The sequence below is a fragment of the Octodon degus genome, unplaced genomic scaffold (genome assembly GCF_000260255.1).
Source record: "Octodon degus isolate 3935 unplaced genomic scaffold, OctDeg1.0 scaffold00043, whole genome shotgun sequence".
In the NCBI taxonomy this organism is placed as follows: Eukaryota; Metazoa; Chordata; class Mammalia; order Rodentia; family Octodontidae; genus Octodon; species Octodon degus.
The window spans coordinates 10,982,238-11,003,804 of record NW_004524619.1 but is presented as its reverse complement, the minus strand read 5'-3'; the positions used below and the strand labels follow the sequence as shown (position 1 = coordinate 11,003,804).

The following is a 21,567-nucleotide window of genomic DNA, read 5'->3' as shown; positions in this document are numbered from 1 at the left end:
TCCACCCGCCATGGGTGAGACATGCTTCCCCACTGCCTTGCCAAGTGCGTGTTAGAACACTACGTTACCATTTGCTAGTCTGAAGGGTAAGAAATTATACCTCAGCATAGTTTTAATTGGATCTTACTATAAGTGAAACTGAATAGCTTTTCCATCTTTTCACATAATTAAAGATAATGTTTTGTGTTTTGCCTTTGGCTCACTTTTTCATCTCTTGGATTTTTGGACTTTTTCTGTCCATTTTTTTTTTTTTTTTGTACTAGGGATCGAGCTGGGGATCTTGTGCTTGCCAAGCAGGTGCTTATGCCACTGAGCTATATTTCTGGCCCCTCTCTGTCTAGTTTTGAAAATTCTTTATATATTAGTGCTCTTTATCTGTGATATATGTCAAATATCTTCTTCCAGTGTGGCAGTTGTGTTTTGAACCTCTATGATGATTTGACAATGGATGACAAATATTTAGATGGTTTTATGAATCTTTTCTTCAGTTGCATTTGGATTTTGAGTCATGACTGAGGAGTCTTTTCTTATATCAAGGTTTTCTTCAATTATGTACTCAGCTTCAGTTTTTTGCATCTATTTCCTTGACTAATTCTTATGTATGATTGGGATTTAATTTTTATCTTTGTCCAAATGACAATCAGTCGTTTATGCAGCATTTATTTTAAAATTTCCATTTTTCCTGTCTATGTGGTAGTGCTATAGTTTGAATCTGAAATGTTTTCTGAAGGTCTATATAGAAAAGAGTCAGACACCACAGTAATATGTGTGCGCCCATGTTTCTAGCAGTGCAATTTGTCATAGCTAGATCTTGAAAACAACTCAAATTCCCATCAACTGAGGAATAGATGAAGAAGATATGGTATTTTTACTCAATGGAGTATTAGTAAGCAATAAAATAGGATGAATTTGAGGCTTTTTTGGTAAATTAATGTAACGAGAGAGCATACTCTTAAGTGAAATAAATCAGACCCACATGTGCAAACATCATATTGTCTCCTTAGTGTAAAAACCTGAAAAAAAAATCTGAAGGATACGATAGATACTGAGAAAAGGGAATGAACCTATCAAAAAGAAGGAATTACTGAGATGAGAAGGACAGGAGAGGGAGTAGGGGAAAGAGATTTATGTATGTATGCAAACAGGATGGTTTGGACAACTGTACTGTGCATCTCTGCTGGTTTATGGAAAGAAGTAGTTAATGCTTAATTTTTTTTGTCACCTTTTTTTCAATTCTTTGACATTTTTCTCTTCTTAATGTCTTATATATTTCTTTCTCTTTTTCTCTTCTTCCAATTTTACATGCATATATCTGGTAATATGAACAAGTACTTGGAAGACAACCCTGTGCATTACAACAAATACTGTGAAATTCATATTATTTTGTTAAGTGAAATTCTGGGGGCTGGAGAGATGGCTCGGTGGTCTAAAGCACCTACTTGAAACAAGCTTGGCAAAGCACAGGGACCACGGTTCAATCCCCCAGCACCACATGCCAGCCAGCCCCGCCCCCAGGTGGGCTGAGCTGGCCACACACACACACACACACACACACACACAAAATGAATAAATAAATAAAATTTAAAAAAAAAAAAAGAAATTCTGTATCACTTGTAATTTTTCTGTTTTAATACTATTTTATACTCTCTTTTAAAAATAATTTTTTAAAGTCAGGTGAAGCCCTGAGTTCAATTGCCAGTGTCCCCCAAAACAGAATCAGTGCCCAGCCCATGGTACAACTGGAAGGCTGTAGTCTTTGCAAGGTGGGGCCTAGCAGAAGGAAGTAAGACCATTGGAGACAGGCCCCAGAGGAGATATTGGGAGCTCCGTCTCTTCTTGTCTTCCCTTTGCTTCCTGACCACCACCATGAGGTGAATAGTTCTGTTCCACCCCGTGCCCCTGCCAGGATGTTCTGCCTTACCACAGGGCAAAGCCAACAGAGCCAGGGGACGATGACAAATAAGCACCCAGTAGACCTAGGAACACACAGAGAATCAAGTATTCTTGTCTCAGGAAATTTCCCTTGAATCATAATTTTCAAATTTTGTTAAAAAATAATAATAAAATAAAATAAAGGGCCAGCCAAATAGCTCAGTGGATTAAAGCACCTGCAAGCAGGTGCAGGGGCTGGAGGTTTGATCTCTGGGCCTAGCCTTGCCCGCGGGGTGCACTGAGATGGCAATTGAGACTGGACGTGGTGGTGCGTGCCTGTAATCCCAGCTCTTGGGAGGCTGTAAACAGGCGGATCACTATGAGTCCAATCTAGTAGTGAGACCCTGAACACCCTGTAGACCCTTCCCTAAAATAAAATTAAAAAAGAATTGTTGTATTTCATTGTTTTATCAGGAATTCCATTATGTATTCATTCCTCTATATCTAAACATGCTTCTTCTTCTTCCTTGCCTGTCTTATAGTTCAGCCCAGCTTGTATTTCAATTCTGACTCTTCTTGGTTCTGTTTGTTTGTTCTTTTCATGCCTTGCTTTAATATACTTTATTTCATTTTCATCAAACTCTATTTTCTCTTGAGTACTTGTCATTTACCTTCTTCCCTGAGATGACTTCATAGCTTACATTTCCCCATAAATTCAATTAAATCCCTTTTCTTCCTATTTTTGTGTTTCATCTTTTAATTTCTAAGTCAGGGTTTTTCTATTCATATTCCCAAATACCTGTCCAAGGATGTTTAGCTGTATTTGAAGTGTTGTGTTACCATTTTACTCTGCTTTGACCCTGTTGGTTTTTTGTTTTTGTGGAGGTTTTGGAGAAGTGCATGGGAATATTCATCTATTAAGATGCCCCTTTGGGTTGCAGGGAGATGGCCAGTGGAATAAGTGCTTCCCTGGCAAGCACGAGGGCCTGAGTTCAATCCCCGGTTCCGGAAAAAAAAAAAAAAAAAAAATGCCCCTTTGGTACTGGGAATTGAATCCAAGACCTCACATTTGCCAGGCAGGCACTGTACCACTGAGCTATATCCCCAGCAGGGTGCTCCTTCTTTTACTTACTGAAAAATATAAATGTCATCTATTTTCACCTATGGGTTTTAAAATTACACTCAATTTTAAATTTCTAGCTCAGAAGAGCCCTCTTCTGTCAGTGCAGCAGAATAATGGGGGCAGTGAGTGTGTGTTTTCTCTCCTCGTATGTCCCACAGACATAAATGGTTACTGGCTTTTGCTCCCAATCCGCCAGTCTCCAAAGGACTCCCCTTAGTAATACAAAGAACACTATCTTGAGTTGCTCTTGCCTCTTTCGGTCCTTTCCTGGTCGTGAAGTGCTCTGATTTACCCAAACTCTTCTTTAGTACTGTTACTTTCTCTTTCTAGCAGAATTTTAGACCTGTCCCACAGCTGCTATCATTCCTTCCATCTGCATGAGTAAGGGATTGAGTAAAGTGTTCCCTGCGGCTAGACCCTTGGATGGCTGGGGCCACTTCCCACCAGGGCCCTTGCTGCTGACCACATGGTGACGTGCTTTCCTTCAGCGCTTCACATGTACACACAACACCTTTGGACTGGCCATCCTACAGAATATCAGGCAGCACTCAAGACCCTGCAGATGTGATCCTGGGCTGGACCCCCACCAGCTCCATGCTGTCCCCACCCAGTGCTCAGAGTCCAGTTGGGAGAAGCCACTGCAGTGTCAGGGCTATCAGCAGAGGAGAGGCACTTGGGGACCATAAACAGGGCTGCCCTCATGCAGAAGGAGGTAAAACGTGCCCAGGACAGAGACTGTCATGGCTGGTCAGGCAGCAGTGCGGACTGGGTGGATCGACTGCAGCCACCGCTGGAAAGAGCCTTTCCAGTGACACGGGGTGGGAGAGACCTGGGGCCTCCAGGGCTGTGGAGAAATGGAGAGCATGGCCTGTGAGGAGGGCAGCGAGGAGCCAGCGGGGAGGCTTCTGGACCACGAGAAGGGCTGTGGCTCCGCCGTAAGGTCCAGGAGCACAGGGGCTGGTATTAAGCACAGGCTGTGATCAGACTGGCGTTGTGTACAGAGTGGACTGAAGTGGGAAGGGTAGGGATGAGGGGATCTGTACCCGGATGATGGAAGTGGGAGCTGAAAGCAGCAGAGGGGGGGAGAAGGAGGTTAGAGGCTGCCCAGAGCCAGGCAGGGTATGTCTGTGGGTCCAGAGAGAAAGTCCCAACTATGTCCCCAAGGCCATGTCAGAGCAGCCCTTGGACTGGCCCACCTCACAGGGTCAGCAGGGTGTGTGGCATCCCTGACTTCCCATCTTGCTCCCCATGGGCAGGGTCCTCGAGCATCTCAGCAAACTCACCAAGGAAGTGATCTTGGACTATGAACGCAGCATGAACAAGATGAGCTTTGATAAGGTCGTCTCCTCCAAACCCGACACATTCTCCTATGTGACCCTGCCTCAGAAGGAGGAGGAGAAGGTGCCTGAGAAGGGTAAGGGTCCCTGAACCCCATCACCACCCACCTGGCCAGAGCCCCCTCCCAACCCTCCCTCAGCGATGGTCTGTCCTGCCGCTGAGCCTCCTAGGCCTGGCACTCCCCTCCTTGTAGTCCGTCCCGGCATTCATATGCTTCTTTCACCGGCTGTCTGGAAAGCCCTGGTCAGGTCAAGCAGCAAGATGACTTTTAAAAAATATTTATCAGAATAATGCAGCCAGGTATGGTGAAGCACGCCTGTAAACCCAGCACTCGGAAGGCTGAGGCAGGAGGACGGTTTGTGAGTTCAAGGCCAACCTGGGATACATAGTGAGTTCAAGACCAGCCTAAACTATTTAGAGAGACCCTGTCTCAAAAACAAAACAGAAGAAGAATAATGCAGAAGCCATAAAGTAAACTTGTACTAGGAAAGCTGATTCAGAAGTAGATGAAAAGCTGGGTGTGGTGGTACATATCTGTTAATCCCAGCACTCCTGAGAGGCTGAGGCATGAGGACTGAACATTAGGGTGAAACCTGGGCAACTTAGTGACTTAATAAGACCCTGTCTCAAAAAGAAAAAAAAAAAAAAAAATTGAGGGGCCATGGGTAAAGTTCAGTGGCACAGTGCCTGACTGGCAAGCACAAGGTACTGAGTTTGATTCCAAGTACAAAAAAAAAAAGTAGGAGGGCTGGGGATGTATCTCAGTGCAAAGGCCTTGAATTAAATCTCAAGTATGGAAAATATGTAGATGACAGAGGCTCTGACGCTGAAGGCCTCAAGGACCCGCTCCAAGTGTCCACCTGAAGGGGTCTGAGCAGGGTTGGCACTGTCAGACCCATGGCTGAGCACCGCAGAGCAGGTCCCCAGTCTCCAAGAGCCCTCGTTGCCCTGAGCTCACCCAGCCCCACTAGCTTCACTCTCTGGATCTGGCACCAGTGTGTGCTAAGCCCAGGGTGCAGGTGGGGGTGAGGGCAGCAGGCACGCTGAGGGGTCCTGGCGCCTACAGCTCCTCTCCTTGACAGCCAGGGAAGGCTCCAGGTGGCCTGAAGGTTATGTGCCACACAAGTGGGAGAAGACAGGCAGAGGGACTACAACTGCCACCCAGTTTTCATAGGGGCCTGTGACCAGGGCGCCCTGGAAGGAATTTCTTTGCCCATGCCAGAGTAGCCAACTCACTGACAGACTGTGGGAAAAGATTTCTGTAATAAGATGATCTCTTCTAGAGAGGAGGCAGCAATGGCGTCCCTCATCAGGACCCCTGTAGATGCGTCCTGACCCCCCCGGTACGTCCTAGGCAGCCTGACTCTGGCCCTTGGCTTCTACCCATAGGGCTGGTGAGTGTTCCCAAGTACCCCTTCCAGGCGCAGAAGGAAGATTTCACCTTTGTGTCCCTGCTCACACGGCCGGAAGTCATCACAGCCCTGAGCAAGGTCCGGGCCAAGTGCAACAGTGTGACCTCCATGTCGCTGTTCCACTCAACCCTCTCCAAGTATAGCCGCCTGGAGGAGTTCGAGCAGATCCAGCTGCAGACCTTATCCCAGGTGCCTGGGCACTGAGGCATGGAGGGTGGGTCCCCAGGAAGCCCGTGGTCGTCAGCTGTTTCTGACCAGGCCCTGGTCTCTGCCTAGGTCTTGCTGGAGCCTGGGGTGGGGCCAAGGGTGTGGCTTGCTGCTCTGTATTTCTCCTCTGGCTGCAGGGGGAGCCCTGGTTTGGGGGGGACCACCCTTCCCATACCCACAGCCTGGGGCGGTGGGTGTCACAGGAGAGTGTCAGTTGGCAGTGAGTCCTGAGGCCACTACCAGACCCCTGGCGTGGAGACTTCTCAAGCATGATGGCTGTGACAGTGAGTCCCTGGGGTGGTTTGGTGGTGACGCCTGTGGCTACTGCAGGTGCAGATGTTCCTCAAGGACAGCTGGATCAGCACCCTGAAGGTGGCCATGCGCAGCAGCCTGCGTGACATGAGCAAGGGCTGGTACAACCTCTATGAGACGAACTGGGAAGTGTACCTCATGTCCAAGCTGCGCAAGCTGATGGAGATGATCAAGTACATGCTGCAGGACACGCTGCGCTTCCTTGTGCAGGACTCACTGGCCAGCTTCACACAGTTCATCAGTGACGCATGCGGCAGTGTGCTCAACTGCCCCGATGACATGGTCTGGGGTGAAGACTTAATGAACAGCCCCTACAGGTAGGGCCCATCAGGGCACAGTTGGACAGCTTCCTTCCTAGGTCACAGGGGCAGAGCCAGAGAACCCAGCACTGCCAGGCCCTGGTCAACAGGGAGAGCCTGGCAGGCCCTAGATGTCCCCAAGGCTCAGACAATGTCCCATGAGCTCTGCTGCCATTTTGGTCATACTCAGTCACTCAATTAGTCTCTGAGTTGTGTAACTGACAGATGTTCTGGGGGTGACCCCGGGGGTGGACCCTGGGGTGGGCCATTGCCAGAGGACCAGGGAGTAGACCTGAGATGCGAGAAGAAACCAGACAAGGAGGTGGAGGGAAACATACAGAGGCCCCAAGGAGAGACAGGGCTCAGGCCAGTGGAGGAAGGACAGGGTAGAAGCTACAGCTGGGCAAGGAAGTGTAAGGATGTCTGATTGGGAGGAAACTGGAGAAGTCATAGAGACCAGTCCCAGTCACTAGGGCACTCCTGGGCTAAACTGGGTCTGGATTTATTCTAAGAATGTCAGAAGGGATTCAGTCTTAGGGGTTGTTGGTGTGGGGGGGACATCTGAAGTCAGGGGAGATGGGCTCCAAGGGAGGGCACAGGGACCACAGGTGCCTAGGGCCTACCTGACCTGTCCTGATGACTTTAGGATCTGTGTGTGTGTGTGTGTGTGTGTGTGTGTGTGTGTGTGTGTGTATGTGTGTGTGTGTTGGGGGAATCTTGCCCCTGTGGTACACAAGGAAGAACTTGGCTGGACACTCTAGGTCTTTCTCTCTGGTAACTGGGGGATTCTGGGAGAAAGGAGGAGAGATATGGTATAAACAGAGAAGCTTAAGAGCTGCAGTGCTCCAGGAAGGGCAGAGGGTCCTCCTGAGGCCCAGACCTGTACTCAGCCCAGCTGTGACCCCTCAGGCCCAAGAAGAACCCCTTGTTTATCATGGACCTGGTGCTGGATGGCTCCGGGGTACACTACAGCACACCGCTGGAGCAGTTTGAGGCATCTCTACTCAATATCTTCGACAAGGGCATCCTGGCCACCCACTCTGTGCCCCAGCTAGAGAAGGTACATGGTGTAGCTGTCGTGTGTGTACGTGGGGGTAGGGCACCTTCTGCTGTGGCTGCTGATGGCGCTCTGAGCCATGGAGCCCTCCACAAGTATCAGAGCATTTAAATTCTTTATCAACGGGATCCTGCCCGCCTGGTAGGCTATATGGTTAGCCCCGTTTAATCTGCACCACGAACTGAATCGTGGTCATTATTAGCAACCCCACTTTGCAGACCTGGGAAAGTTTAACCACTAACCTAAGTCACAATACTGCCAAGTATCCTAACGGCCACTGGAACCCTGCTCTTCTGAGCTCGTTCTGCCACATCCACATCCGCCCCAGATCCCACCCCTCTTGGTCCCACCCCACCCCTGGCCTCTCCTCTTCATCTCAAGAGCAGGCACAGGCTGACTCCTATCCATGGCACTTCAGGTCCCCTCTAGTCACCACTGCTGTACACACACCCCGTTGCACACAGCCCATTCCCCAGACACAAGAGCCCCCACAACCCAAGACCCGTCTCATCTCCCCTGTTGCTCAGTCAGAGCCATCAGCGACCTATTTCCCTTCTGCGCCTTCCCTTGGCACTAGGCTGAGGCAGGCCAGGCAGGGGAGCAACTGCTTCCTCAGTGGGCCACCCAGGGCCTTCCAGCCATTAGTCCACAGCCCCCTGAGAGATGCTGCTGCGAGCCCTTCCCCACCTCCACCCCACACTCTGTGCCTGACCCCACACTGCCACCTATATGGTCTTTAGATCACACCCCGCCCTGCTTTCCTTGACCTTTGGGAAGACACCCCATTTTCATCTCCTCTCCAACCCACCTCTCAGTTCATCCAGCTCTCTGCTTCCTGCTAGGTGTCAGAATGGCCATTGGGCCCCTGCTCTTGTGGACAATTCTGCCACAGCTGGAGCTACTGTCCCGTCTCTTGCAGCTGGTCATGGAGGACCTCTTTATCAGTGGGGACCCCCTGCTGGAGTCGGTGGGCCTGCACGAGCCACTGGTGGAGGAGCTGCGGGCCATCATAGTTAATGCCATGCATAAGGCCATGATCCCCCTGCAGGCCTATGCCAAGGAATACAGGAAGTACCTGGAGCTGAACAACAGCGACGTCACCACCTTCCTCAAGTGAGTGTGTGTATGTGTGCACACGCATTCAAGTCTGAGTGTGTCTGGGAACGCCCCGCCCCTCTCATGCCCTCTCAATTCACATGCACCTGCTGTTCTCAGAGCCTACCAGACACAGTGCCCATCTACTCAGGAGGTGCGAGAAGTGGTGCTCACCCACCTAAAGGAGAAAGAGGTCCTGGACAACTCGCTGCCCAGCAGCATCATCATTGGGCCCTTCTATATCAATGTTGACAATGTCAAGCAGAGCTTGTCCAAGAAGCGCAAGACCCTGGCCACTTCCATGGTGGACATCCTGGCGAAGAGTCTTCACAAGGAAGTGGACAGTGTAAGGGCCCACGTGCCTTGCCCCAGTGACCACAGCCATATGCAGACCTCCGCACCTTCATCATGTACTCCCCTTGCCACATGTCCCCAGGCAGCACAGGGAATGCCTGTAGACACCTATCTAATGGAGGGAACAGGGAGTCACCTGTCTTGATCTCTGCCTGTCTGTGGGGAGCTGTCCCCTTGGGAGGTTGCTACCTCCTCCCCTAGACTTGTAGAGACCCGGGCAGGCCTCCCACAGGACCCTCTGTATGGATTGTTTCACAGAGGTGAGTTTGTGCAAGTTCAGTCTTACATGTGTTGGTGGGGCCACAGGGAAGGTCAAGTGTGCCAGGTGACATTCTTGCTGCATGGGAGACCTGAGCAAGCCAGGGAACCTCTTGGAAAGCACCACAGGATGTGGTGGTTGTGGCAGGACAACCACCTGTTGTGAGGCACCGGAAACCTAGCAGGAGGGATGGGGCCCAAGGAAGGCATGGGAGGGTCACACAGCCCTCCCTAGTGCTTGCCTCCCGCTGCCAGATCTGCGAGGAGTTCCGCAGCATCAGCCGAAAGATCTACGAGAAACCCAACAGCATTGAAGAGCTAGCAGAGCTTCGAGACTGGATGAAGAGCATCCCTGAGAAGCTGGTGGGGCTGGAGGTGAGGCTGAGGGCCAGAAGCCTAGCAGGGAGCTCAGCTGGAAGTCATGGGGAGCATATGAAGTCTGGGATGTTGGGGCCATGGAGCTGGCTTTCAAGGGCTGGGGGCCAGGGTAAGTAGGGCCTGTGAGAAGCCAGGAGGTAGATACACAGAGGATAAGTGAGATTCAGGAGGCTATGCGGAGGCAGCTTCAGGTAGAGGAGGACCCTCTCCCTCCGTGAGCCTTCCAGCCCTGTATTACTCCACAGCCCCCTGAGACATGCCACTGCAAGCCCTTCCTCACCTCCACCCCATGCTCTCTGCCTGGCCACACTGCCACCTACATAGTACTTGGACCACACCCTGCTTTCCCTTACCTTTGGGAGGACACCCCAACTTCATCCCCTCTCTCCACCCACCTCACAGTTCATCCAGTTCTGGTAGCATTTGGGAGCTGTGCTACCCAGGAGGTCAGGAGGGCTAAAGATAGAGATTAGGACACTGGAAAGTGGAGATGTGGTGGGCATGGCCACTGGAGGCCCTGCTCTACCTGCTCTGCCCCTGGCAGTCCTTCCCTAATGTGGCCACTTCGGAAAGCCCCATCTCAGTAAGACCCCTCCCCAGCACAATTGCCTTCACCCCCTGTCCCTTCAGGAGCGGATTGTAAAGGTCATGGATGACTACCAGGTCATGGATGAGTTCTTTTACAACCTCAGCTCAGATGACTTCAATGACAAGTGAGTGGGAGTGTTGACCCCAACACCATGAAGATGGGTGGACACTAGGCAATGGGTGAAGAGTTGCTGAACTATAGTGGCCCAGGTTGGTTACCAAGGACAGTCAGGCTAGGAATTGTTGCTTTGCCTCATTGGGGCAAGGTTCTGGTAGTCCTTGGGGCCAAAGAGGGAACTTGACCTCACTCCTTTCATTCCCCCTTCACCCTTGTCATTGCATCAGATACAGTGGCTCCACATGTCACTGGACGGCAGCCGTAATTTCCAGAGGACAGGGCCAGGGTTGCCTGCTCAGCGATGGCAGTGGCTCTCTCCCAGTTCACTTGGTCCCGGGCCCCCATTCCTGGCTGACTGCAACCTTCCTTCCCCATCCTGCTGTTCACCTTACCTGCCTGGATGCCAGGCCTGGGTGCCTGGCCTGGTGCCCCATGCCTAGTCTTTCGGCCCCATCATCTCAGATGTGGCATGTCCCCCAACCCCAACTATTCCTCCACCCAGATGGGCTGCCAGCTTCTGGCCATCTAAGATCCTTGGGCAGATAGAGATAGTGCGGCATCAGCATTTGGAGGATGAGGAGAAGTTCCGCAAAATCCAGCTCATGGATCAGAACAACTTCCAGGAGAAGCTGGAAGGGCTGCAGGTGGGGCTTGGCTGAGGGCTCTGGGCTAGGACTGTGCCCCACCACACAGCTGCTCTGTGCTGCAGGTCGGCCTTGTTCCCTATGTAGGGGACACGCTGCGCCACAGTGAGACAGACAAATGGACAGATGAATGAATGAATGAATGAATGAATGAATGAATGAATGAATGAATGAATGAATGAGAGAATGAACTGAAAGACCAAGGCTATGCCTGGACAGCAGTCTCCAGAAAAATTCAGACTAGTGGGGGAGCACTCTTCTGTCATGGACAGTGAACAGCATTCAGGGCCCTGGATCCCCCACCCTTGCCATGACTTCACGGGGCACTCAGCCTGCCTGTGGTGGAATGCCGACCTGTGTAGCCCAGGGCTGGGAGGAGTCGATGCTTCGGGGGCTTGGATTCACTGGGTGTGCGTGTGTGAAGGCATGGGCATGGGGGGCGGGTTTCAGAGCTCCCTGACCCTTGCCCTTTGGCCTTTAGCTGGTGGTAGCTGGCTTCTCTGTCCATGTGGAGATCGCGCGAGCACATGAAATTGCCAATGAGGTGCGGCGGGTCAAGAAGCAGCTGAAGGAGTGCCAGCAGCTGGCGACGCTCTACAACAACCGGGAGCGCATCTTCGGGTTGCCCATCACCAACGTAGGCCTCCCCTGACACTTGGGCCCTCCTCCCCCAGGGCTGGGGAAGCAGCCTGCGTTGGCGCCCACATCCGAGCCCAGCTCCTGGGTGGCTGCGCTCTGGCCTGACAGGCAGGACTGGGCAGATGTAAAAGAGAAATGACACCAGCTTGGCTATTAGGCTAAGGACACCTGGAAACCACGCAGGAGGCACCTGAGGTTCAGCCTGGGCCTGGCCTTATAGCTCAAAGCCCAGAGCCAGGGCAGGGAATGTGGAGACAGAGCAGGGATAGCAGCCAGGGGCAGGGCGAGAAGTGTTGTCACTGGCCCATGGAAGAGTGGCATGGAAAAAACCTGTGGAGCATTGCATGACAGCCCCGGCCCTGTCCTCTGCCCCTGCAGTATGAGAAACTCTCCAGGATGGTGAAGGAGTTCCAGCCCTACCTGGACCTCTGGACCACAGCTTCTGACTGGCTGCGCTGGTCTGAAAGCTGGATGAATGACCCCCTGTCAGCCATTGATGCTGAACAGTTGGAGAAGAACGTCATTGAGTCCTTCAAGACCATGCACAAGTGTGTGAAGCAGTTCAAGGACATCCCAGGCAGGTGGCCAAGCCCATCTCCTTCTTCTTCCATGCCTATGCAAGCTGCCTCTCATCCCCTCTGCTCTACTTGACAGCCTGCCAAGATGTGGCCTTAGACATCCGGGCCCGCATCGAGGAGTTCAAACCATACATTCCACTGATCCAGGGACTCCGCAATCCCGGTATGCGGAACCGGCACTGGGACATACTGTCCAATGAGATCAACATCAACGTGAGGCCCAAAGCCAACCTGACCTTTGCCCGCTGCCTTGAGATGAACCTGCAGGACCACATCGAAAGCATCAGCAAGGTGGCAGAGGTGGCTGGCAAGGAATATTCCATCGAGCAGGTGGGCAGTCACCAGCAGACTGACCCCTCACCTCTAACCCCTGCACTGACAGTCATTTGGAAGGGTGACAGTAATAGGCCCCACCCCTTTGGTCATCACGCCCAAGGAGGAAGGAGCATTCTGTTAAGTGAGTTAGTGTACACGAAGTGCTTGGCATGGTGACCATCATTGCTGTTACTCCCTTTTTTTTTTTTTTTTAATTTTATTTATTTATTTATTTGTGTGTGGCCAGCTCAGCCCACCAGGTGGTGGGGCTGGCTGGCATGTGGTGCTGGGGGATTGAACCGTGGTCCCTGTGCTTTGCTAAGCTTGTTCTGAGTAGGTGCTTTAGACCACTGAGCCATCTCACCAGCCCATTGCTGTTATTCCTGTTACCCCTTCTGCACCTTGGGAGGGAAAATGATAAAATTACCCCCACTTAAAAGATAAGTGGGGCTGGTGAGATGGCTCAGTGGTCTAAAGCACCTACTTAGAACAAGCTAAGCTAAGCAAAACACAGGGACCGCGGTTCAATCCCCAGCACCACATGCCAGCCAGGCCCGCCCCCTGGTGGGCTGAGCTGGCCACACACACACTAAATAAACAAATAAGTAAATATTAGAATGAAAAGATATTAAAAAAAAAAAAAGATAAGTACTGGGAAGCTAAGGGGTGCAGCTCAGGGGTACAGTGCTTACCTGGCATGTGGGAGGCCCTGGGTTCCATCCTCGTCATCACAATCAATAACATCCCCATCCCTCAGTCCATCAGTCAACCCATAACATCTTCATCCACCAATCAACCGATAACAGACGGGTGCTTTACACTTGGAGGGGGTCAGCAATTGGCCAAGGTGACACAGCTAATGTCAGAGCTGAGACCAAAGCCTGCAGTTCTACCCAGCATCTTTGCTGCCTCCCAACATGCGCACACGCATGTGTGTGTGTTATGTGTATGAGTGGGTTGGACCTCAATTCAGACAAGAGCCCACAGGCAACTCACAGACAAGGTAAGTTGAGCATACTTTTCAACGGGGCCCATGCAAAGCTCATGACCAGGCAGGGGCTCTTCTTCCCTGCCCAGAGCTAGCCAGACAGCATGATAACCAGCCCCTTCCTGGGACCCAGCCTTGATTCATCCTCCACCCCAGGCACTGGACAAGATGGAGAAGGAATGGTCAGCCATCCTGTTCAATGTGCTGCCCTACAAAGAGACTGACACCTACATCCTCAAGAGCCCAGACGAAGCTTCCCAGCTGCTCGACGACCACATCATCATGACCCAGAGCATGTCTTTCTCCCCCTATAAGAAGCCCTTTGAGCAGCGCATCAGCTCCTGGGAGACCAAGCTGAAGCTGACCCAGGTGGGCCCTCGTCTGTTCTCCCCTCACCCCTCTCCATCCTCAGCCCAGCTCAAGTGGCTCTGAGGCACCCGGGTGGGGCTGTGTTCCCAAGCTCTGTGCTCTCTTGCAGATCCTCCTTTCGGAAGAGGATGACTTGGATGGATGAGTCTGTCTGTCCATTGCTCTCAGTTACTAAAAAGCCCTTATAGCTGTGGAGAGAACAGCATTTAGTTTGGGTCGTTTTTTTGTCTTGCTTTTGACACGGTCTCTGCAGTTCAGGCTGGCCATGAGCTCACTTTGTAGCACAGGCTGGCCTCGAATTCACAGTGATCCTTCTGCCTCAGCCTCCTGAGTTCTGGGATTGTAGGTGTGCACCACCACCTTCAGCAACAGTGTTTTGTTTTTGGCTTTTTGGGCAGTACCAGGAATCAAGCTCAGGACTGTGTGCTTGCCAGGCAGGTGCTTATACCACTGAGCTGTCTTTCCAGCCCCTAGCATTGAGTTGTAAAATATGGCTGCCTTCAGACCCCAGAAGGGATCTCTTGGCTTAGGATGGTCAGAACTCCAGTACTGGAATTTCAGGGCCAGACACCATAAAGCTCCAGAGTTTCATACCCTTTCTCATCCTGCCCAGAGCCTCCCACTCCCATATCATTTGGAGCCACCTTGGTAGCACGGGGCAGGGCACTAGGGACTCCAGATCCCTGGAGGATAGTCCTGAAGGTGTTTCTGACAGCTCTTTTCTTGGGTCTTCCCTGGGAGCTGTTCAGAGACCCTGGGGAGGCCAGACACTGAGTGAAGGGACTTATCTAACCCCTGCCCTCCTGCAGGTCTTTGGGGAGACCCTCCTGGATCTCCCTCCTTTGCTCATGGTGACCTTTCCACAAGGGGTTCCATCCCCACCTCCTGTCTCCTCTAGGACTCAGCACAAGTACCTGGCCAAGTTCCCCCACTCCTGCCTGCCCTGCTCCCACAGAGGCCCTCAATCAGCTCCTCTACCTCAGCCAGCGCACACGCTAGGCCCCCTGGTGACTCAGGCACAACTGACCCCAGAGGACTATGGGCTCCTCCAGGTCAGGAGCTGCGCCCTCTTCCAGCTCCTCCTTGTATGCACTTGGGCCTGGCACAGGCCTGATGCAGAGCTGATATTGGCCCACACCTCCTGAAGAATTTTTTTTTTATATGTATTTGGTACAAGGTCTCACTATGCAGCTTGGACTTGTAGTGATCCTCCTGTTGTAGCCTCCCCAGCGCTGGGATTACAGGCTTGTGCCACCATACCCAGTCTTGGTGGCCAGCTGTGCCCGGGGTAGGGCCAACACATCTTGCAGTACTGGGGATCGAACCTGGGTCCTTGTGTTTGCCAGGCAGGTGTGTTGAGGATGACTATTGTTTCAGAGAGAATTTAGGGATCTCAAGCTCAAGCCCTGATTAACTTCGGAGAATCCTGGGAGGTCACAGTCCTGAGAGTTCTGCCTGAGGACTTTCCTTGGTCACCTCGAGGTTTGCTGGTTTGAGCATGGCCTCTCACAGGGGAGAGTGGCAACCCTGAGTCCTTTAGAGGTGTGGGGTGCCTCTAGAGGGCAGGCCTCCCACCTACTCTGTTCCCTGGTGTTCCATGCTGACAGTACCATCCAGAAGGTTCTCTGGAGACCAGTGCCCTGAGACCAGCACTCATGAGGTAGAACATCTTGGCCATGGGTGTCAAAACCCAGCTGGAACCTTGGGGCCCTGATGTTCCCTTTCTTGCCTCCCCGCCCCACCTGGTCAGGAAGTGCTAGAGGAATGGCTGAATTGTCAGCGCTCCTGGCTCTACCTGGAGCCCATCTTCAGCTCTGAGGATATCAACCGGCAGCTGCCTGTGGAGAGCAAGCGCTACCAGACCATGGAGCGGATCTGGAGGAAGATAATGAGGAATGCCTATGAGAACCGGGAGGTGAGCTGCACCCCCTGAGGGCCCTGGTCACACCGTTGGAAGCCTACTTAAACAAGAGCAGGGGACAGATCCAAGACTTCGGTCATAGCCCAAGGTGCCCCAGCCCCAGAGGTATCCCTGAGTGGCCAGGCATGGTGGCACATACCTATAATCCCAGCACTCTGGAAGGCTGAGGCAGGAGGTTTACAAGTTTCAGGCCAGCCTGGCTACTGAGCAGCTTAGTGAGATCCTGTCTCACAGTAATAGTTTTGCTCTAGGAGCTCCGTCATCGGCATTAGCATTGAAGGGCCCTGGCAGGTCTGCACCAGAGCACACTCCTTAGCTTTATTTAATCCTTCCTCCCTTTCTTTTTTTCTTTCTTTTTTGATACCGGGAATTGAACTCAGGGTCCCGCGCTTATTGTACTGAACTGTCTCCTTGGCCCTCATCCCCTGTTTGTGACCGTGGAATTCTCTTGGTGGGAGGGTGGCAGGGCTGAAGCAGGTGGCCTCTGGCTCGGGGATATCTTTCCTGCCTCTTCCTCCCCAGGCCCCATCGAGGGCCCTTAGCCGGTGTGGGCGCTCTGGCAAATCTGCCTCGCTGCCTTCAGTGCCACCATGCTCACGTCCCCTTGCTGCCCTGGCCCGGGCCTGCAGGTGATCAACGTGTGCTCCGACCAGCGGCTGCTGGACAGCCTCCGGGACTGCAACAAGCTGCTGGACCAGGTGCAGAAGGGCCTCAGCGAGTACCTGGAGACCAAGCGCAGCGCCTTCCCCAGGTGGGTACCACGGCTCAGACCACTTTGTCAGCATCTGCGCAGGAGGCTGGGGTCTCAAGCGCCCTCTAGGGAAGGATGTAAAAAACATCCGTGGTGCTGGAGCTGCTGGGCGGGAAAGCTTACCTGACCTCTCACCCACTGCCTGGCAGATTCTACTTCCTCTCAGATGATGAACTCCTGGAGATCTTATCCCAAACGAAGGACCCCACAGCCGTGCAGCCTCATCTGCGCAAGTGCTTTGAGAACATTGCCCGGGTGGGTAGCTGGGCCAGGTGCTCAGGACCAGAACCTCCAGGGCAGTCCCCAGGGAGAGCATCCTTCCACTTGTTCCACACCCTGTAGTGTAGATCAGGCAGCAAGTGAGATCACTGGTCTCCAGAGACACACGCCCAGAGCCAGAGGAAAGATCAGCCACAGAAGTCCCCTCTGCTCGGTGCTGGGAGCCTGTGGCTTCTAATTCCCCAAGGGACCAGGACCTGCAGGCCCATCCTACGGGGAACACCCAGCCCACACGTGTCCAGGTCCCCTAAGCAACTGGGGAGCTGGCTTTCTCAAGCAGAGGACACCCGGGTCTGGGGGTCAGGCTAGAACTGAGGGTCAGCCTGGGACTGGGCTGAGGGTCTCTGACCCACCCGGTGACCTTGCTCACATCCCTGTGGCCCACAGCTGCTGTTCCAGGAGGACCTGGAGATCACGCACATGTACTCGGCCGAAGGGGAGGAGGTGCAGCTGTCCTTCTCTGTCTACCCCTCCAGCAACGTGGAGGACTGGCTGCGGGAGGTGGAGCACAGCATGAAGGCCAGTGTGCGCAGCATCATCGAGCGCGCCATCCAGGCCTACCCCAAAGTGAGCACGGCCACATGGTCTGCGTGGACCTGCTCCATACCTACGAGCCTGCCTCCTCCTTGAGCTCGACCCCTACCACTGTGAGGGCCCTGGGAGCGCAGGCAGGAATCTGACAACTCTCCTTCCCATGTCTCAAAAGTTATCACTTTGAGGATGCCTGTTGTTTCAGAGAGAAACAAGCTCAGGTCCCGATTAACTTCTGAGAATCCCGGGGAGGTCACAGTCCTGAGAGTTCTCCCTGAGGACTTTCTTGGCCACCTCGAGAGTCACTCCTCCCAGTAACTGTAAACCCCGTTAGCTCCATGCACTCACCATACTCCAGGTTCTCTCCACCCCTCCACTGGCAGCAAGGGGGGAGCCCCATCCCAAAGGGATGAAAACATTCAGAATGTGGTCTTTTCAAGACTTGGCCAAGCCAGATTTTGAGCCCAGACCGTATCCCCTGGTCACAGTCTCCTACCTTTCTGCTCTAAAGTCTCAGCTGCTGGGGAAATGGTAACTTATTCTGCCCACCTACGGGGCCCCCAGAGCTTAACGGCTCTTCATTTTGAGGGACTGATGAAATGAAGAGTTTGAACTGAGAGCTGCAATGACTGAAGCACAGACAGTGTTCAAGGGAAGAAGAGAGGCAGTCAGGGTGGCAGCGGCCCGAGTCAACCTGCCCGTGTTGTCTTCCAGATGCCCAGGACACAGTGGGTTCTGAACTGGCCTGGCCAAGTGACCATCGCTGGCTGCCAGACCTACTGGACCATGGAGGTGGCAAAGGCTCTGGAGACCGGCAGCCTGAGTATCCAGCTGTTCCCCCAGCTCTCCCAGCAGGTGGGAGTGTACAGGATCGCTGTTCCCTGCGCCCCTGACCCTCTCAGGAGATTCCTGTCGCTCCAATAACAGAAATCTTTTGTACACTGAACCTAGAAGAGGCCTGAGGTCAAGTCAGACACTCCTAAAATTAGTGCCTCACAATAGTGGATGGGACCCGAAGCCAGGCAGGTGCCCTCTCCTGGTGTCAGTGAGGAAGGCACTCACCCAGACCCCTCAGTGCCATCCCTCAGGCTCCTCATTACACTCTGGCCTCCAACTTCTCACCCAGGTCCACTGCCCACCCTGAAGGCTCAGATGGCAATGCCCATTACAAAGAGGCATATGGCACAAGCGTGTGCTTCTCCTCTTATTAACCTCCGTCCCCAAGCCTAATCCCTGCTCCCCTCACCCCAGATAGCCAGAAACCCTCAGGAGAGAGAAGCTAGTCCCGGCAAAGTTCACTCTCTGCAAGGGAGGGGAGGCCCCTGCGGATCCTGGGTGTCTGACAGTGCTCCCCATTCCTGCAGCTCAGTGATCTGGTGGCCCTGGTACGGGGAAAGCTCTCCCGCATGCAGCGGGCAGTGTTGTCCGCCCTGATTGTCATTGAGGTCCATGCCAAGGATGTGGTGAACAAGCTGATACAGGAGGATGTAGTCAGCATGAATGACTTCGAGTGGATCTCACAGCTCAGGTGAGGGCAGGGGGGCCACTTGGGTCCAGAGCAGCTGCCAGGACAGAGTGGGCGGGCAGTCAGTTAACAAGAGACCTGCCCCTGCCTTCCAGGCTCCAGGACAAGCTGGGCAGGGAGATCTCAAAAGCTCCCCTTCCTTGATGGGCCCCATAGCCAGGAACCTGTCTCCCCACACTCCCAGGTACTACTGGACAAATAACGACCTGTACATCCGAGCTGTGAATGCCGAGTTCATCTATGGCTATGAGTACCTAGGCAACAGCGGGAGGCTGGTGATCACACCCCTCACTGACAGGTAAGGGTCGTCCTCCTCGGGAGGGTCTCGAGGAAGGGAAGTAAGTCAGTCCCAGGTGAGCCTTAAGCAGAGCTCTACAGGGCCATGGAATGGGCAAGGAGAGCCCGGAGCAGATTGCCCCGGGCTCCCAGCCCCAGAACACGAGAAGAGGAAGCTCCCAGGGCTGTGGAAGTCCTGTGGAAGAAGGTGTACCCACTGGGAGCACCCAGGACACGTGCAGCCTGTACTCACCTCCTATCACTCCTGCAGGTGCTATCTGACCCTGACTGGAGCCCTGCACCTCAAGTTTGGGGGTGCCCCAGCTGGCCCAGCTGGCACAGGGAAAACAGAGACCACCAAAGACTTGGGCAAGGCATTGGCCATACAGACGGTTGTGTTCAACTGCTCTGACCAGCTGGACTTCATGGCCATGGGCAAGTTCTTCAAGGGCTTGGCCAGGTGAGGCTGGGCATGAAGGTAGCACAGGACAGGACACTCAGGAAAGGGCTGGGTGAAGACACTGCCCAAAAGGAGCCTTGGAGGATGGTAGAGGGGACAGGAGTCAAAGCTTAGCCTCAGTGGGCACTGGAGCGAGCCAGGCAGTGACACTGCAGCTGCGCTTCCAGGGATTCTCCCCAGTGGAAGCAAGAGGGAGCCCTTGGAGGGAGGTGATGTGATAGCTCTGAGCACGTCCCCCACGCCACATCTGGCTTCACCTAGTGCTGGGGCCTGGGCCTGCTTCGATGAGTTCAACCGCATCGACATCGAGGTGCTGTCTGTGGTGGCACAGCAGATCACCACCATCCAGAAGGCGCAGCAGCAGCGGGTGAGCCGGGGGCCCACGCTGTGCACTCCCCTGCCCATTGCACGACCCCTGCCACACCCCTGCCATCAAACAGCTCCCACGCAGCAGGGTGAGAAGCCAGGCACTGGGGCCCACCCAGGGCCAGCCTCTCATCTCACTGTCCCCTTTACAGAACAGGATCTGGAGGGCTCTTGTACCACAGTCTGTGGGCAGCTCCCACACCAGGCTCTGTCCTGACACTAGGGGAAGCCCCAGGCATTGGTCCTGGCTTCAGGCTTATTGAGCACAACCAAGGATCTTGTCCTGGGGCCAAGCACTGAGAGGCTAGCAGACAGCCACCTCGTTGGGCCTGAGCTTGCCTACATCGAGGGAAATCAGTGCCAGGAATTAGGGTGGATGAAGTAGGAGACCGGAAATGGGGGGGGGCTTAGAGTGACCAGGACTAGGACCCAGCTGAGGACCTGTGGTCTTAGGCCAGATGCTGAGGAAAGATCCACCTGGCACTCAGGATCCTAGCCAACGGCCTGCTGCCAGGACGGGGGAACCAGCAGCGCATGAGGAGGACCACCCAGAGGAAGTAGCAGGCAGGCTAGCTCCTACCCAGTGAGATGACGTCCCTCCTCCACAGGTGGAGCGCTTCATGTTTGAAGGGGTGGAGATTCCGCTTGTACCGTCCTGCGCAGTGTTCATCACCATGAACCCGGGATACGCTGGCCGCACTGAACTGCCTGACAATCTAAAGGCAAGTTCGAGTCCAAGTGGCAGGAAGGCCTAAGATCTGGTCTGGGCTCTGAGATGCTTGGACATCAAGGACTGCCAGTTCCCTATGAGGGCACCCAATTCCCTATGCCCCGCCCATAGAGAAGAACCCCTAGGCCTGCCCTTAGGATGTGGTAGAAGTCATGCCTGCCTGTGCATGAGAGCCGATCTGAGGAGCACAGCATCTGACAGGCTGGGCCTGAGGAGAAAGGTGGGTCTAGGAGCCAGGAGGAGCCCTCTCCTGGAAATTACAGGAAAGCGGGTTCAGATCAACACAAAGGACCTGTTCCTAATGGCTGGAGTTGTCCAGCCCAGGAGCGCAGAGGGCCCAGCCAGGGCAGATGTGGTGCAGAAGGGAATCCCAGCATTATCTGGGAGGAGAGTGGTGAAGCTGCCTGCTGAGGCCTAAATAGTCCAGAATGGTTAGAGCCCTGGGGTGGGGGTGGAGGCCTGTCCACCATTCACACACATGCCACACGCACAGGCACTCTTCCGACCCGTGGCCATGATGGTCCCCGATTACGCCATGATTGCTGAGATCTCCCTCTACTCCTTTGGCTTCAATGAAGCCAGTGTGCTGGCTAAGAAGATCACTACCACCTTCAAGCTGTCCTCTGAGCAGCTTAGCTCGCAGGTGAGGCCCCACCACTTTCCAGAGTCCGGGTAACTTTGTGCCCAGGCTCTGCTTTCTTTTTTTTTTTTTCCTTTTTTTTTTTCTTCTTTTAAAATTTTTATTTAATTATTTATTTTTTGTCCTGTCAGAGGTGAATATTCT

General features: G+C 53.4%; 1 protein-coding gene across 1 annotated transcript in view; it reads left to right on the top strand.

The window, feature by feature from the left end:
- Dnah1 (dynein axonemal heavy chain 1) overlaps nucleotides 1-21,567 on the top strand; it is a 73,232-nt gene that overhangs the window by 12,328 nt on the left and 39,337 nt on the right. Inside the window, exons 9-32 of the mRNA XM_004631693.3 lie at nucleotides 4,252-4,409; nucleotides 5,723-5,934; nucleotides 6,283-6,581; nucleotides 7,473-7,623; nucleotides 8,540-8,733; nucleotides 8,836-9,061; nucleotides 9,583-9,702; nucleotides 10,336-10,418; nucleotides 10,914-11,055; nucleotides 11,537-11,692; nucleotides 12,073-12,271; nucleotides 12,349-12,602; nucleotides 13,732-13,944; nucleotides 15,695-15,859; nucleotides 16,495-16,616; nucleotides 16,766-16,871; nucleotides 17,283-17,462; nucleotides 18,141-18,281; nucleotides 18,791-18,954; nucleotides 19,136-19,249; nucleotides 19,499-19,687; nucleotides 19,949-20,054; nucleotides 20,662-20,775; nucleotides 21,277-21,426. Of these exons, the coding sequence (XP_004631750.1) occupies nucleotides 4,252-4,409; nucleotides 5,723-5,934; nucleotides 6,283-6,581; nucleotides 7,473-7,623; nucleotides 8,540-8,733; nucleotides 8,836-9,061; nucleotides 9,583-9,702; nucleotides 10,336-10,418; nucleotides 10,914-11,055; nucleotides 11,537-11,692; nucleotides 12,073-12,271; nucleotides 12,349-12,602; nucleotides 13,732-13,944; nucleotides 15,695-15,859; nucleotides 16,495-16,616; nucleotides 16,766-16,871; nucleotides 17,283-17,462; nucleotides 18,141-18,281; nucleotides 18,791-18,954; nucleotides 19,136-19,249; nucleotides 19,499-19,687; nucleotides 19,949-20,054; nucleotides 20,662-20,775; nucleotides 21,277-21,426 (3,958 nt within the window). The remainder of the gene's footprint in view (nucleotides 1-4,251; nucleotides 4,410-5,722; nucleotides 5,935-6,282; nucleotides 6,582-7,472; nucleotides 7,624-8,539; nucleotides 8,734-8,835; nucleotides 9,062-9,582; nucleotides 9,703-10,335; nucleotides 10,419-10,913; nucleotides 11,056-11,536; nucleotides 11,693-12,072; nucleotides 12,272-12,348; nucleotides 12,603-13,731; nucleotides 13,945-15,694; nucleotides 15,860-16,494; nucleotides 16,617-16,765; nucleotides 16,872-17,282; nucleotides 17,463-18,140; nucleotides 18,282-18,790; nucleotides 18,955-19,135; nucleotides 19,250-19,498; nucleotides 19,688-19,948; nucleotides 20,055-20,661; nucleotides 20,776-21,276; nucleotides 21,427-21,567) is intronic.